The following is a 16,371-nucleotide window of genomic DNA, read 5'->3' on the forward strand; positions in this document are numbered from 1 at the left end:
CAGCCACGGGCTGAGAAGTCACTGGGGTGCCCCGGTGGCTCCAGGTGGAGACCCCGAGGCTGGGAGCTGGCTGGGAGAGGCCGCACAGCTGGGGAAATGCCGGACTCTGGGCGGGCTCCACAGGTCTCTGCTCTGCTGACGCATGCAGCCCAGGGGAGGCTAATGGGGATCATGGGAGGCTAACGAGGATGGCATCCCCGCGAACAAGACGCCGGACACCTGGCCTGGCCCCTAGGAGGTAGCCAAGGGGCCACCTAGTGCTCTGGGGCACAGGCCGGCAGCGGCGATGACCCCAGACCTGGGTTTGACTGGCAAGGATGCCAGAGTGAACCATGGGTGCACGTGGGGACTCTCACTGGACAGGTGCACTCCCATGGGCAGGCAGGGACCGGCCGTGCAGGGTGGACAGGCGCGTGTTCAGTGAGCGTGCTCCTGGGCTCCGATCCCGCCTTGTAATAGGCGTAAGCTGAGCTGCCCACGGGCGGCTGCCGGAGTCAGAGGAACATTAAGAGCTGTTCCCCGGTGCTGGGCCCAGTGGGGCCACCAAGGGCTGGCTCAAATGAGATGCACGAAAAGATACTCAAAATGAACGGAGATTTGTTTAACAGACTTATCATAGCACTTAAGCAATCCAGGCCTTGGGGCCAGAGTGATAATACAGCAGGTAGGGTGTTTGCCTTGCATGCTACCAACCCGGGTTCGATTCCCAGCATCCCATATGCCCCCCCCCCCAGCATTGGTAGGAGTAATTCCTGAGTGCAGAGCCAGGAATAACCACTGAGCACTGCTGGGTGTGACCCAAAAAGCAAAAAAAAAAAAAAAAAAAAAAAAAAAAAAAAAAAGAAAAGAAAGAGGAAAGAGCGGATAAAGGAAGGAAAGAAGGAGAGACAGTGAAGGGAGGTGAGGGAAGGGAAGGAGGGAAAGAAAGAGAAAGAAAGAAAGAAAGAAAGAAAGAAAGAGAAAGAGAGAGAGATCAAGAGAGAAAGAAAGGGAGATTGAGAGAGAAAGGAAGGAAGGAAGGAAGGAAGGAAGGAAGAAAAGAAAGAAAGAAAGAAAGAAAGAAAGGAAGAAAGAAAGAAAGAAAGAAAGAAAGAAAGGAAGAAAGAAAGGAAGAAAGAAATTCAGGCCTCCTTGGGACGGGAGCGATAGGACAGCAGGCAGGGTGCTTGTCTTGCACACGGACAACCTGGGTGTGATCCCATCTGGTCCCACAGGATCCCCCACGCTCTGCCAGGAGTGATCCCTGAGCACAGAGCCCAGAACAAGCCCTGCGCATTGCCAGGCTTGGTCCCCAAACAGAAACAAAGATAGATAAACCAACACCAGCGAAAACAAATCCAGGGCTGGAGCAATAGCACAGGGGGTAGGATGTCTGCCCTGCACGCGGCCGACCCGGGTTCAATCCCCAGCATCCCACAGGGTCCCCTGAGCACCACCAGGAGGAATTCCTGAGTGCAAAGCCAGGAGGAACCCCTTCGCATTGTCAGGTGTGACCCAAAAAACAAACAAACAAACAAACAAACAAAAAAGAAACCCAAGCCTCCTACAGAGAACTCTGACAGAGGCATTTCACTTAAGCCTCCTGACAGCGCCCCCAGGATAATGCTTTTCTTTTCTATTTGTATTTTGGGGGGCACACCTGGCAGTGCTCAGGACTTGCACTGATCCAGCGGGATGTGCCCCGGGGAGTGTTGAGCCAACCACGTAAGAGCAGCGCGTGGCCGAGAGGTCTCTCCGTGCTGAGTGTATTATCTCTGAGGCCCGACTGTGAGTGAGGCTGTTTTTGATTTCTCGCTCTTCTATGCCATTTTTTGCACAAAGAAAATCCACAGACGTCTGTGCATTGATTCTGCAGCCACTTTACTATGCAACACTGTACCATTGTTTCTAGGAGCTCTTCCTTTTCACTAGAAGGCTGCAGGGTTTTCTTAGTATGCCGTCTTCAAATAACGAATGCCTGGCTTTTTCTTTTCCTACTTTCCTATTCATTTAATACCTTCTTTTCCTGCCTAATTGCTATGGCAAGTACCACTAATACTATACTGAGCAGAAGTGGTGAGAGTGGGACACTTTGTCCTGTGCCTGATCTGCGAGGGAAGGATTTTAGAATTTTAAAATTTTGAAGATCTCGGCCCCAGAGACTATAAAAACCAGCTCCCGGAAGAAGAACAGTGCAGTCTCCTGCCCCCGCGCCTGACTGTCCTCGTCGCTGGGGCCCCTTGGAGGTGAGCGGGTTGAGCTTTCCTCCCCACCCCGACCAGGGCTCCGGCAGCCGAAGACCTCCAGGACCAGCCACCACCATGCTGAGACCACTCTCCGCACACATGAAGGTACTGGCAGAGGGACAAAGTCACGTGGGTTCCGGGGCCGAGATCTCCAAGCCTACTCGGATTTGGGCCGAGCCTCCTCCACCCAGATCCTCCAAACTCCAGTAGGCGGGGGTCACACCCACCAACTGGCCCCCTGGCGCCATGTAATCCCATCAACGGCCAAGACTTGGAGACTATAAAATCCAGCTCCCGGACGAGAACAGTGCAGTCTCCTGCCCCCGCGCCTGGCTGTTCCTTGCCAGGGCCCCTTGGAGGGGAGCGGGTTGAGCTTTCCTCCCCACCCCAACCAGGGCTCCGGCAGCCGAAGACCTCCAGGACCAGCCACCACCATGCTGAGACCACTCTCCGCACACCTGAAGGTACTGGCAGAGGGACAAAGCCACGTGGGTTCGGGGCCGAGATCTCCAAGCCTACTCGGATTGGAGTCGAGCATCCTCCACCCAGATCCTCCAAATTCCAGTAGACGGGGGTCACACCCACCACCTGGCCCCCTGGCGCCATGTAATCCCATCAACGGCCAAGACCCAGAGACTATAAAACCCAGCTCCCGGACATCTTATTATCTCATTCCTACTCTGGACAAACTTGCAGGCTATCGAATGTAACCTGCCCACACGGCAGAGTCTGGCAAACTCCCTGTGGAGTACCCAATATGCCAAATACCAGTAACAATGATGGGTCTCATTCTCCTAAAGAGCCTTGAATATAATCTCAGGGCTAGGATGAAGGAGACGTTACTGGGGCCTGCTCGAGGCAATGGACGAATAACAGGATGATTTGTGATTTGTGATTGTGAAAATTTTTAAATTTTAGAATTTTCCCCCCTCGAGTATAATGTTTACTGTGGGATTGTGGCAGATGGCTTTGACTATATTGAGGAAAGTTCCTTCAACTCTATTTAACTGAAAGTTCTTTCATCCTGAATGAGTGTTGGATCTTTTCTCTTTGAATCCTCACATGGAGTCGGTACTATGAACACTGCCCCCCCAGCACAGATGAGGAAACTGAGGCACACAGGGGCAGGTGATCTGGCGGCACCTTGGTCAGCTGAGAAAAGGGTTCCCTGGACTCTTTTGGGAGGAAACAGAGGCTGCCCAGACACTTTCGTATCCCAGCTTGCAGACGTCACCCCCTGGCACCCAAAGTCCTTCCCGGGACCAGCTACGGGGGGCTCCAGAGGGCCAAGAGGCAGGGCGGCTCACCAAACTCCGACTGCATGCCAGGGTAGATGATTCGGAACACGTAATCTGTCGCCTCGTCCTCTTCCTTGTCCGAAGACGTGGACTCGGCGGAACCCTGCGGGCTTCTCTTCCGCAGTTTGGGAAACACTTTGCCCTGTGTGAGGGAAGGCCCCAATGCACGGCGCTGGGCACAGGGGACCCCCGGGGGCCGCAGAGCCCAGGGAGAGGGGGGTGGGGGGAACCCAGGGGCTCGCCAGATGGTCCAGCCCCCTCCTCCGGCTTCCCGCTCGCCTCCGCCCCACGATGGCACTGCCACCGCCGGCTCACCTTCCCTCGCTGGGACCAGAGTGGGGGGTCCAGCTGCCCATGAGGGAGCAGCCCGTTCTCCAGGCAGGACAGGAACTGCAGGAGGTGGCCGCCCTTTGGGAAGCGGAAGGGCGGCCTCTGGATGCCGTCCTGGCTGACCAACACCACGGTCCCGCCGCTGTCCACTGCCCGTGAGGCCCGGCCAGGGAAGACAGGCAGGGCGTCAGTATGGGGTGCTGTGATGAGGGCTCCCCGGCAAACACGTCCCTCGGGGGGGGTTGGGGGTGGTGGTGGGGAAACAGCCTCGGGGTGCTCTGAAAAGCCCTGGACCACAGGTCCCGGCAGCTGGATCTGGGGGGCTCATTCCATCCTCAACAAGGACCCCTCCCAGCCATGCTTGCGGAGCCCTGGGCCACCTAAAGACACCTGACAATTTAGAGATCATGGGCTGGAACGATAGCACAGCGGGTAGGGCGTTTGCCTTGCACGCGAGCAACCCGTTGACCCGAGTTCGATTCCTCTGCCCCCCTCAGAGAGTCTGGCAAACTACCGAGAGTATCTCGCCCGCACAGCAAAGCCTGGCAAGCTCCACCGTGACTTATTCGATATGCCAAACACAGGAACAGCAAGTCTCACAATGTTACTGGGCCCACTCGAGCTAATCGATGAACAACGGGAGGACAGTGACAGTAACAGTGGGCTGGAGCGATAGCACAGCGGGTAAGAAGTTTGCCTTGCACGCAGCCGACCCGGGTTCAATTCCTCCACCCCTCTCAGAGAGCCTGGCAAGCTGAGAGTATCCCACCCGCACAGGGCAAGCTCCCCGTGTCACATTTGAGATGCCAAACACAGTAACAAGTCTCACAATGGAGACGCTACTGGTGCCCACTCGAGCAAACTGATGAACAACGGGAGGACAGTGCTACGGTGGTTTTTACTGGGGTCTTTTTTGGGGGGAGGAGGAGAGGCGGGGGTCCTGGCGCAGCACCCAGCAGTGTAATGAGGGGTGGGGAGAGTCCTGCCCCCTGGCCTGTCCCCCGCCCGGCCCCCCTCCCCACGTCCCCAGCCTCAGACCCTCTGCTAGTGACACTCAATGGTTTCTACCCCACTCTGCAGGGGGAGACTCTCCCAAGCTCTCATCTCTGGAGCCCGACTCTGGAATCTCAGGCGTCCACGTGGCTTGCCCCAGAGCCAGGCTCAACCGGTCTATGACTTGGCGTCAAGCTGCTTCCTGGCCTCCGTGTGGGGACTGATGGGCTGCTGTCCCGGGGCCTCCGGGGCCTCGGGGGGCCGTGAATCAAAGGGATACTGTGGGCACTGGGTCTGGAGCACAGAAATGCCCAGGAAGTGTCGGCGGCCAACGCTGAGTATCCGTGGGACCCCAAGTTCCCGCTGTGGGTCACCCCTCAGTCCCCAGGTGACCAAGGTGCCGTGAGGATCCCCACTTTACAGGAGGGGAGACTGAAGCCCAGGGAGGTGAAGTCGGTCACTCGGGGGAGGCAATCCAGGGCCCCGGGGTGGGGGGGAACACCCCCGCCCGAGTCCCCACGCGAGCCCTACCTTGCTGGTGGCAGTGCAGGTAGACAATCTCCTCCAGACGGATGGTCATGGCGTAGTCCCAGTAGACGCTGGAAGGGGAGAGACAGGCTGGGCCTCAGAGACTCCTGTCCCCGACGCCCAGCCGGGCCTCCTGGTGCCGGGCAGACCAGCTCCGAGGCGCAAAGGCTCTGCCTGCCTCACTCGGCCCCTCGCACCCCTCCTTCCAAGCGCTCCCCAGAGTCAATCAGAAAGAGCATTAACACCGAAGGTTCAACTAGCAACAACAGGGTAGCAAACCCTCAGACCAGGACTCAAGGCCCCCATGGTGAAGATGAACGATTTTCATGAATTTTCTTTTACTGAGGTGGGTTTTGTTTTGTTTTGTTTTGTTTGATAACGCCATTAGCTATTTAGTGATAACAAGCCATATAAAATGAGTTCTCTGGGGCTTGCTACAGGGGCAGGCTTGAGGGGTGGTTGGGGAAATGGGGACAACGGTGGAGGGAAGGTGAGAGTGGGGGGGGGGAGCAGGGGTCGAACCCTGAGCGCCTGCAACGAACCATCGCGGACAACTTTGCAAGCCACGGGGCTTCCACAAAGTGGAGGGAAATATCCAGAAAATCACTGTCACTGTCACTGTCCTCCTGTTGTTCATCGGTTTTCTTGAGCGGGCCCAGTAACGTCTCCATCATGAGACTTTGTTGTTACTGTGTTTGGCATATCAAGTACGTCACGGGGAGCTTGCCAGGCTCTGCCGTTCGGGCGAGATCCTCTCGGTAGCTTGCCGGGCTCTCTGAGAGGGGTGGAGGAATCAAACCCAGCTCGGCCGGGCCAGCTGCGTGCAAGGCAAACGCCCTCCCCGCTGTGCTATCGTTCCAGCCCACCCAGAAAATAGAAAAGAAAAATAGAATTAGGACCCGAGCGATCGTACGGTGCGTGGCTGTACACTGGCCTGTGCATGCAGGCCCACCTGGGTGTGACCCCCAGCACCCCGGGGGGTTCCCCCAGCCCCACCAGGGATTCCTGAGCACAGAGGAGCCAGCCCTGAGCACTGCTGGGTGTAGCGCCCCTCCCCCCCAAAGAAAAGAGAGAGGAAGAAAAAGGAAAGGAGGGAGGGAAGAAAGAAAAGATGGTGGTGTGGGGGGGAACTCAGGGTAGCAACGGCCAGAGCCCTCCCCAGCCGTGGCCACGACCCCTCAAGCTGAAATAATTGGGCGAGCCTCAGCTGGGCCGAGCCTCCCCTGGGCTCTGCCTCTGGCCTATCCTCTGCCCGGCCGGGTCCAGGGCCTTGGCAAGGAAGGCCACGCCCCAGAGCGTCACACAAACAGCACCTGGCGGGGGCGTGGTTGGGGGCTGGGGTGTCCCGCAGACTGGACAGGGCCCCCCGGAAGCTCCTCCCCACGGACAGGGGGCTCTGCCCAGCCCTCACGCCCCACCTGCCTTCTGTCACTTCCTGGTGCCCCCTCCCCCCGCACTTCCACCCCGGTCCTTGAGACCCCTTGCAGCCCAAGTGCCTGTCCCTCCCTACCTCTTCCCCACCAAGAGTGGGTCCAGGAGAACACCCCTGCCCCGGGCAGAAGCAGCCCCAGCGTCCTACCTACCTCTTCTCATACTCCAGGTCCCCCACAGACCCGTTCATCAGCTGGTTGGGCGTCCACTTCAAGGTCATGACGTCGGCCGTCTGGTGCAGGGACAGGTAGCCGGGCACAGCCTCCATGTCGTCCCTCTGCAGAGAGACGGTGGGGGAGGCTGCTGGGGGCGGGGGCGGGGGTCCTGGGCAGAACCCGGCCTTCGCGGCTGGGAGGGGTGGAGGGTGGAGGCAGGGCTAGAGGGAAGGGCAGTCTGAGGCTGGCCGCTCAGGGCTGACCGGTGGCTGAGCGCACTCACAGGTGCACGGATGGAGCCTCAGACCATCGGAGGGAAGAACGGGTGGGTGGCAGGTGGATGGGGAGGGGGGGGAGGAAGGAGTGTCGGGGAGGGACCCACAGGACAGAGGGGCGGGGGTGGGGGTGCAAGAGAATCGACCACATGGCTGGCGAGACCCCACCAGCAGGCAGAAGAGACGCGTGAATGGGTGTGTGGAGGGTCACGCCCTCAGACGGACAAACCCGTGGGAGAAAGGACACACGGCCAGGAAATCCTGGCGGGCAGGTGAGGGAGCAGAAGCATGAGCCCCCCTCCCCCGCCACCGCCCAGAGCCAGAGGGAACCCCCAAGCCGGAGCCAGTGCGGTTCCAAGCCACGGGGGTTCCTCTTGGCTCTGCACCCGGGATTTCCTCCTGGCAGTGCTCGGGGGACCCTATGGGATGCTGGGGACTGAACCCGGGTCGGCCGCGTGCAGGGCAAACGCCCTACCCCCTGTGCTCCAATCTCCAGCCCTGGACTTATTTTCGCTGGTGTTGGTTTATCTATCTTTGTTTCTGTTTGGGGACCAAGCCTGGCAATGCGCAGGGCTTGTTCTGGGCTCTGTGCTCAGGGATCACTCCTGGCAGAGCGTGGGGGATCCTGTGGGACCAGATGGGATCACACCCAGGTTGTCCGTGTGCAAGACAAGCACCCTGCCTGCTGTCCTATCGCTCCCGTCCCAAGGAGGCCGGCCTCCTTCCCTCCCTTCCTTCCTTCCTTCCTTCCTTCCTTCCTTCCTTCCTTCCTTCCTTCCGGACCGTGCGGCCCCGGCGCTCACCGGCTGCACCAGGACGTTGTTCTTGCCGTAGAGGAGGGTGGCCCTGGAGTTCTGGTGCAGGGACTCCACGTAGTCCCGTGCCGAGAGGGACTCGATGCTGCCGCTCGAATGCCTCTTCTGAATCTGGCAGGGACAGCGGAGGCGGGCGGTGAGGCCCGGACGGACGGACGGACGGACACACGGACGGACAGACACACACGGACAGACGGGCGGACCCACAGACAGGCGGCGTCCACGCCACTCACGCAGAGGGCCGGCCGCTTGGTGGGCGAGTCCTGCCGCAGGTGGGAGCCGTGGATGCGATGTCTCTGGACCAGCTCGTCGGCCGAAGGGTCCGTCCAGAAGTGATCCGCCGTCTTCATCTTGGTGTACTCCAGGGCGCAGGGACCCACTGCGGGAAGCAGGGGCCGCTGGGAACCCGGAGCCCCGTGGGGGTGGGGGGGCGCCCTCCCTCCCACCCAGTCACCCAGTCCGGGGCAGGGGCGAGGGAGAGGGAAGAGGGAAGTCTGGGCTGTTGCGGGGAGGGGGGTCCGGTGAAGGCAAGTGAGGTCCCTCGTGTCACCGCCGCACGCTGAGACCCGCGGCCCAGCACTTACCCAGCAGGGAGGCCAGGATGGGGCCGTCCACGGGGTCCATGAGGAGGGCCTCCTTCTCGTAGTACTTGCTGCCGAGAGGGAAGGAAACGCACGCTGAAATGCCCCCTGGACAGCAGGGGGCGCCGCGACACTAAAATTCACGGAGGCGGCTGAAGCCCAGCTCGGGGACCCACTGAGTCCCCAGGGCCAAATCCTGTTTCCGGAGCCAGCAGGAAACACCCAGGAGCAGACACCGAACTACCGACACCCTGCACCCAAGCCTGAAGCGGCGACTCTGCCCTAGTTGGAGGAGGAGGTTAACTGGAGCGCCAACCTCTGGATTTCTCTGACTCTCCTGCCCCTGGGCCTTGGCTCCTGCCCTCCCTCCCATCCCTGTCCACTGGTTAATGCCTACGTGTCCCTTAAGGCAGGCTAGGGGTAGGGTCTCAAGCAGCACCCCCCCCTCCTTCAAATTTGACTACAGGTTTGGATGTTGTGTGTTGTGTTTATTTTGAAATTAAAGTATGCAAAATTAAAAAAAAATAGACGCTTAGTGGCTTCCTTCCTGCCACACCCAGAGGAGACAGAACACCAGGCGGCACCTCCCACCCTGGGCTGTTGCTGAGATTCTGTCTGCTGCGATTCGAGCAACTTCGAGAGGAGAGGGGCTCTCTGCGAGCACTTGGGCAGAAAATGAAAAAAAAAATCCTAACACCTGCCCTACCAAGATGCAGTTAAACAGGCATAGACTGCAAAGAGGAGGCGCTCTCGTTCTCTGGCTGGGAAGGAATCCATCGGGCCAGGAGGAATCTCAGACCCTTCGGCTGAACAGGGGATAAGAGGTCAAAGGAACAGGACGGGCAAGGCCGCTGGATCCCCAACATAGAGGCCAGTGCCTGGCACATAGTAGGTGCTTACTTAAAGCCTACCGAATGGACGCATGAGTAAATTCAGGCCAAGACACCACGAATGGTGAGGTCTTTGGTTGACCGGAACAAGGAGGGAGAATGGAAGAAGTACAATTACGTGTTTCCAGAATGCCGTGCATTTGTAAAGCTCTTTCGCCTCTTCTCCAGAGAGGCAGAAATCCACGGTCCGATTTATTTGGTGAATAAATAGCTAATTTGGTAAATAAAAAGCTAAGAGGCTCCCTTCGACCCGGAAGTTTAGCAAGTGCAGGAGGAATGAGCGCGGAGATCTCAGAACTGCGCTGCTCTTAAATCAGACTCGTGCTAAGGGTCTAAGTCGGGCTGGTGTGGAATCAAACACCCCAAGGGCCGAGTCTCTTCCAAACCGAGGCCACGGCTGGCAAGTGGTTCTCGGCGAGAGGATGCGCTTCCCGAGCGCACCAGCAGGGGGAGGCAGAGCCGCGCGCCCGGCTCTTGCAACTCCCCGCGCGCACCTGCTGTTCTCCACCAGGTAATGCACGATCTTGTCCAGGACCTTCTCGAACAGCGCCGTGCGGATCCAGAGGTGCTTGATGGCGAGCGGGGACAGGCTGGGCAGCTTCGGCAGCTTCCGCACATTCTCCTGCAGGCCCTGGATCTGGTTTCGCCTTGGGGACCAGGACAGAAGGCATGGAACTGGCGTGGACGTGGGCGGGCGTGGAGCGCGTCACGCCAAGTGGAGTGAGTCAGAGGGACACAGGGACAGGCACGGGACGGCCGCACTCAGCGGTGGGACTTGAAAACGACTGGGGCTGGGGGCTGGAGCGACAGCACAGCGGGGAGGGCGTTTGCCTTGCACGCGGCAGACCCGGGTTCGATTCCCAGCATCCCATAGGGTCCCCCGAGCACTGCCAGGAGTGATTCCTGAGTGCAGAGCCAGGAGGAACCCCTGTGCATCGCGGGTGTGACCCAAGAAGGAAAAAAAAAAAACAACTGGTGGTGGGAAATGTGCATTTCCTTCCTTCCCTCCTTCCCTCCCTCTCTCTCCCCGCCCTGGAACCTCTCAGTAAACAGTCACTGGGCACCACGGCACCATTGAGAGGCAAAACCTGTTTCCCCCATGCCCCCAGCTCCGGGCAGGCTGGCAGCAGAGCGCAGACTCAAGAGGGTGGCAGAGGCGAGAGACGCTAGTGCCCACACCCTCAGGCCAGTTTCCAGGGTGGGGACAGTTGGCAGTGCCAAGAGGGTCCCGGAGATGTGCGTCTTACCCCGAGGCGCCAGCATGTGGCTCCCTCGGGCAGGACGGCGCTGGGCAGGGGCAGCTCGGGGCGCCCACATGCCTGCCGGCTCGACAGCTGTCTGTCGGCGCGTCCCAGGGGGAGACACAGACACGGTCACCAACCCTCCTGGGGCTCGAGTCAGGTGGGGGAGGCCGACACCAACCCAGAAACGAGAAACAAATGGGAACTGCAGAGCGCAGCGCTGACAGATGGAAACCACGTGGAGCGGGGGACAGAGAAACGAAGTGATGCCGGGGATTCCCTCCAGCTGGGGGGTGCGGGAGGGCAGACCTGGAGCCCACAGGAACCGGCTGTGCCAAGGCCCTGGGGTGAGGAAGGGGCTGGCCGAGTGAGAAGGCCTGGGAGGAGACGGGCGCGGGCGCCGGGTGGTGGGGGGCCACCGGGACTGTCCCCTCCCGCACTCACGCGCTCTCCAGCAGCTGCTCCAGGTCCTGGACCTTGCGGCTCAGCTCCTCTGCCGGCGGGAAGCTCCGGCCCACCTTCATGAAGAGCGCGGCCACCTTGTTGCTGCGCAGGAAGCCGGCCGCCCGCCGCCGCAGCCCATGCAGGACGCAGGCCTCCACGGCCGCTGCAGGGACACGGGGGTCAGGCGCGTGGGAGGGGGGTCCGGCTCCCCTCGTCCCCTCGGCGGGACGGGAGTTGGCGACTCCGCAGGGCGAGGGGCGGGTGAGGTGCCTTAGCTGCTGCTGGCCCAGGGCGGGGACCCTTCCCACGCCCGCTAGGTTCCTGATGGGGCCCCACCCCCACCCGGGAGGGGGCTCTGGACCGCCTGGGAACGGGAGGAACAACCGGGAGCCCCTTCCTGCTGGTTTGCTTCATGGCGCGGAGGACACACAGCGAACCCGGGTTCGATGCCTGGTGCCCTAGAGGGTGCCCCGAGCCCACCGGGAGTGACCCCTGAGGGCAGGGCCAGGAGTGAGCCTGAGCGCGGCCAGGTGTGGCCCCCTCCTCCCCTCCAAACAAGGGAAAAGGCCGATTGGTGGGGGGACTGGGTGACGTTTCTCGGAGAAGAGGGTGGCAGGCTGGTGCCAGAGAGAGAGCGAGAGCACAGCGGGCAGGGCACTTGGCATGCACGTGGCTGACCTGGGTTTCATCTCCGGCACCTCGGATGGTCCCCTGAGCCCTGCCAGGAGGGACCCCTGAGCACTGAGCCAGGAGAAAGACCTGAGCGCCGCCAGGGGTGGGTCCCCTGAACCAAAACCAAGAGAAAACAGGGCGACAGGCCAAGGCTGAGGCCTCTAACGGGCAGGCATGCCGGCACGCCCTGGGATACACAGATCAATGACTCTGCTGCCACACAGAAACGTCCCGAAGAAGAACAAAAAAAGTCCCAGAGAAGAAAAAGTTAGCGATTCTCTCCACAGAGACAAATATCGATCTTTCTGCACACACAGGCCGGTGTATGCGGATGTGCGCAGAGACACATTCCGTGTCTAAAAAGAAGTGGCGCGTGCCCGCGTCTCTGGAAAACTGTGCCACTTAAAAAGAAAATGACCCTGGGTCTCGAGCTGTGGTTCTGCAGAAGAGCAGGACCCCGCCCTCCCTTGCCCCCTCCCCTCCCCCCCAGCCAAGGGACGAAGAACACCTCGCCCAGGGCCACCGGGGTTGGCAGGCAGGGGGCGCTGTTCTGGCGCCTCCGGCATCCCGGCTCCTGCTCGGCCTGGCGGGGCCCCGGGAGGGAGGGACACGCAGTGCCAAAGCCAGTGGGCAGCTCTGGGGAGGGAATTACCGCCTGCCCCCTCCCGCGACCCCCATCGTCACATCAAGTCATTCGAGATGATGCAAGAGTCACCCCCTTAGGTGGTCGCCTGATGGACTGCAGCACCCATGGGAGCCACAGGCAAAGGCGGGAATCAGCCAGCGGGCGGCCAGGACACATCTGGAAACTGGAAACGGGGCTGGACGGGGGCGACAGGCTGAGCACAGCCCTCCCTCCCCCCATCCCCGGAGGTTTTCAGGCTCTGACCTCCCCACTTCTCTGACCCTCCCCATCTGCCTGTCTCCCTTCTGAGGCTCAGGCAGAGCGAGGTCAGAGCCTGGCGTCCGTCTCCAGCGCGCCCGGACCCTTCCCAGCTGAGTCTCCAGACCCCCCTGGGTCTAAATCCATCACCGGCAGCTGCAAAGCCAAAATGACCGGCGTGTGGAGGGACGGGTACTCGATCACTGGGTAACTGACACCCAAGCACGGAAGTCTGTAAGTCTACAACTGTACCTCATGGCGTTTCACTAATAAAAAAAAAAAGACTTCTGTGTGTCTGTGTGTCTGTGTGTGTGCCCACGCGCAGGTGTTGGGGGGCTGACCCTGACTCAAAGACGCCACCTCCCCCAGGCAGTCCCCCGGGCCGGCCGGACGCAGACTCACCGCAGAAGGAAATGATGTGGCTGCTGTCTTCGTGGACGAACTTGCGGGTCACCGCCTCCTCCATGATCTGCTTCACCTGGGGGGGCCACGGGGCAACGTGACAACTGAGTCCTCACCCCCCCCCCCTTCACTGAGGCACAGCCCGGGCCCCGCGTCCCTCCTGCCACCAGGTGCTCTGCTCGGCCACGTGTCTGTTGCCACGAGTAAGGCATGCACTGATGTGGGCCGCCACGTGGCACCCACCCCGTCCACCGTGTCCCCTTATTCTGGGGTCTCCAGCAACCCCTGGGGGCCTGGCTTCTGCGTCCACCCTCCTGCAGAATGGACTCGAGGGCAGGGCCCTGGCCTTTCTCAGTAGCTGCCCAGAGCCGGGCTCGGCAGGCAGCAGTTACGGGTCAGAATCCTGGGGCTGGGTAAGAGGCCAGTCTGAACCCCACGTGTCCAGGCTCCCTCCCTACATGGCGTCCGTGGGCTCATGGGGGAAGTGAGGTGCTGAGGGGCTCTCCCAGGGGGCACAACTGGCTCCTGGGGGGGGCTGAAGTCCAGCCCGGCCTGACCCCTGGAGCAGCCCATGGTCCCGTCATGCTCCCCAGTTCAGCAAGTACTTGTGAGAGCCGCTGCCATGCCAGGCGCGAGGGACACAGAGTGAAAGGGCAGTTGCTGCCCCCCGACACACACACACACACACACACACACACACACACACACACACACCCTACAGTGACCAGAGCCCTCTGCCAGCTGCATTCCAGCCGTGTCTGGTCAAATGGCACCAACACAGCCAACACAGCGCCAGGACTTGCAGGAAGCAAAGGAGGATCTTTTATGCAAAAGAAGCTGTCGGGGGAAGAACCAGCCAGGAATCCTAAGGGAGCCCACTGGAGCTGGACCTTGGGCCGTCCACCAAGACTCGGCTCCAAACACACGCAGGGCCTCAAGGGCTCAGAGCACACACTGTTCTAGAAGAAAGCCGAGTGGAAAAGGTCCGTCACGTGACTCTGCCGGAGGGCATTGGGGGAGGACCTCAAAGCACAGACGAGGACAAAAACACAAGGGGATGGCTGGACAACCTCAAAACACAAACCTGTGACCAAAGGACACAATTACAGAGAGAGAGGAGCGGGGGGAGAGGTGAAGGAAGGCCACAGGATGGAAGAAGGGACCTGCAGACCACAGAGACGGTCATGTCCAGGATGGGTGAAGACTCCCGCAATGTAGCCACCACAAGAAACAAACTTGATTAACAACTGATCAGAGAGCTCATTCTCGGCGGAAGATGCAGTGACCGATGCCGAGAGTGCCCGTGAGAGACTCCGCACCATGCACCATTGGCAAAGGCAGGTCCAAACCACAGGGACCACCACAGACCCTGGGGGAAGTCGCTCTCAGAACAGAGACACCGACAGGGGCCGGAGAGGCAGCACAGTGGGGAGGGCGTTTGCCTTGCACGAGGTCGACCCAGGGTGGATCCCCCACACCCCGCACGGTCCCCTGAGCACCACCAGGAGCGATTCTTGCGTGCAGAGCCAGGAGGGAGCCCTGAGCACTGAGGGTGTGACCCAAACACCGACAGCAAAAAAGAACAGACCAGGAGATGGGCTGGCACGCTCCCCAGCCAGACAGGAAGCTCGTGTCCCCGAAACCCTCCCCTGGAATCCTGCCTCCGTGGGGAGGGCTTGAGGCCGGAGGTGGGGGCTAAAGGTGGCAAGGATGAGGGGACAGCGCCCCCCACCACACACTGGGGGTAATGGCACCCCCAGCCCTGCTGGCGGGGGTGGGCGGGGAGAGGCCACTCTGAGCCGGGAGGTGGCAGCAGCAGCACGGGCCGCGGGCGTCCATCTCCGATGACAGCATCTCAGCTGTCCCGTCCTTGGTGTGGCTGCTACAGTCACCCGTGGTAAGACACTCACTGGCACCCAAGGCCGGGGCAGCAGGAACCCTGAGGGCAGCCAGCAAGACAGAAGGGAAGGAGGAAAAACGGAGTCTTGCGGGGAGACCCTGACGCTGGAGGGGGTGGTCTTGTGGGGCAGAGCCTGCAGGAGCCCCGGGCAGAGGATGCCCGAGTCCTCCTCGTGCCAGGGGGCAGTGCGAGGGTTTGCCAGCAGCCGGCCCTCACTGGAGCAGGCCCCCGCCCTTCTGGGCACGTCCACCTGTTCTGGGGAGTGACCATCTGTCTCTCTCCAAAGCGGCTCCAACGAGGGGCCCTGATACTGGCCCGGGTCGCCCCCAGGCTTCCAGGTCCCCATCTGCTCTGTGCAGGGGTCTCAGCCTCCACCCGCAGGATCCCCGCCTCTTAGGGTGCCCACCACTCCATCTGCGCTCTCGGGCCCTCCCTGCCTCTGTCCGTCTCTGCTCCTGCCGGCTGGGGCCTCCCCAGGGCGCCCCTGTCAGCCGCCAGGAAGGTGACGGTGCTCAGAGCTCAGGCCCTCCCCCTGGTGACTGAGTCACACGAGAGCATGGTGGGAGCCCGGGTCTGCCGGGACACAGGCAGATGGCCACAGGCAGGTGGCCCTGTCGGGGTCACAGGCACAGAGTCGGCATGGCCCTTAGGGGCAGTGAGCTGCCCACACCAGGACATATCTGGGTGGCAGACAGCGGGGGCCGGTTCCAAGGGTGCCAAGACTCCTGAGGGGGCCGGGGTGGGGCCAAGCCTCCCGGGGTGACCCCCAAAGCAGAGTCTCCGGGGTGATGGCCGTGGTGCCCACTGGTGGGCAGTAGGGGACTTCGGGTCAGTGAGCTTCAGTGGGACAAGGACACTCAGGGGCACTGGGAGGGGCGGCGGGACAGCAGCCCCCACGCCAGCCTTTGGTGGCTCACAGTGGGGGTCCCCAAACGCTCCCCAGCCCCTACCTGATTCTGAAATGTTCCCCCGGGATCCTGGCTGGAAGGTCTCCCCGCCCTTGAGCGGGGCTAGCGGAGCTGTGGGGACGCTCCCGCTGCCATGACCAGCCCGCAGCCCCGCGAGCGCGTCTCCCGTTCCCAGCCCACGCCCTGGACTCCCGCCAGCTCCTCCCGGGCACGCTGCCCGCGGCTCCCCTGGCGATGCACCCGCTTCCACACACCCACGGGCCTCAGGGAGGAGGGTGTGCACGGGATCTGCAGGGGGCCAGACTCTCTGGAGGGCCGTCCAGACACCACTCACACACAGACGCACTCACAGACACACACACACAGACACACTCACACACACTCACAGACACAATCACAC

At 61.1% G+C, this 16,371-nt stretch overlaps 1 protein-coding gene across 2 annotated transcripts in view; it reads right to left on the minus strand.

The window, feature by feature from the left end:
- Positions 1–16,371, minus strand: part of SGSM1 (small G protein signaling modulator 1) — a 56,351-nt gene that overhangs the window by 28,667 nt on the left and 11,313 nt on the right. Inside the window, exons 3-12 of one of the 2 annotated variants that reach the window (XM_056114471.1) lie at positions 13,164–13,239; positions 11,207–11,369; positions 10,016–10,168; positions 8,635–8,702; positions 8,284–8,429; positions 8,039–8,155; positions 6,958–7,082; positions 5,378–5,445; positions 3,839–4,002; positions 3,533–3,665 (exon numbers count right to left, since the gene is read on the minus strand). In XM_056114471.1, the coding sequence (XP_055970446.1) occupies positions 3,533–3,665; positions 3,839–4,002; positions 5,378–5,445; positions 6,958–7,082; positions 8,039–8,155; positions 8,284–8,429; positions 8,635–8,702; positions 10,016–10,168; positions 11,207–11,369; positions 13,164–13,239 (1,213 nt within the window). Of the gene's footprint in view, positions 1–3,532; positions 3,666–3,838; positions 4,003–5,377; positions 5,446–6,957; positions 7,083–8,038; positions 8,162–8,283; positions 8,430–8,634; positions 8,703–10,015; positions 10,169–11,206; positions 11,370–13,163; positions 13,240–16,371 lie in introns of both variants that reach the window. The other variant, XM_056114470.1, reaches the window with a different exon arrangement.

Source organism: Sorex fumeus, unplaced genomic scaffold (genome assembly GCF_029834395.1).
Source record: "Sorex fumeus unplaced genomic scaffold, SorFum_2.1 ptg000025l, whole genome shotgun sequence".
In the NCBI taxonomy this organism is placed as follows: Eukaryota; Metazoa; Chordata; class Mammalia; order Eulipotyphla; family Soricidae; genus Sorex; species Sorex fumeus.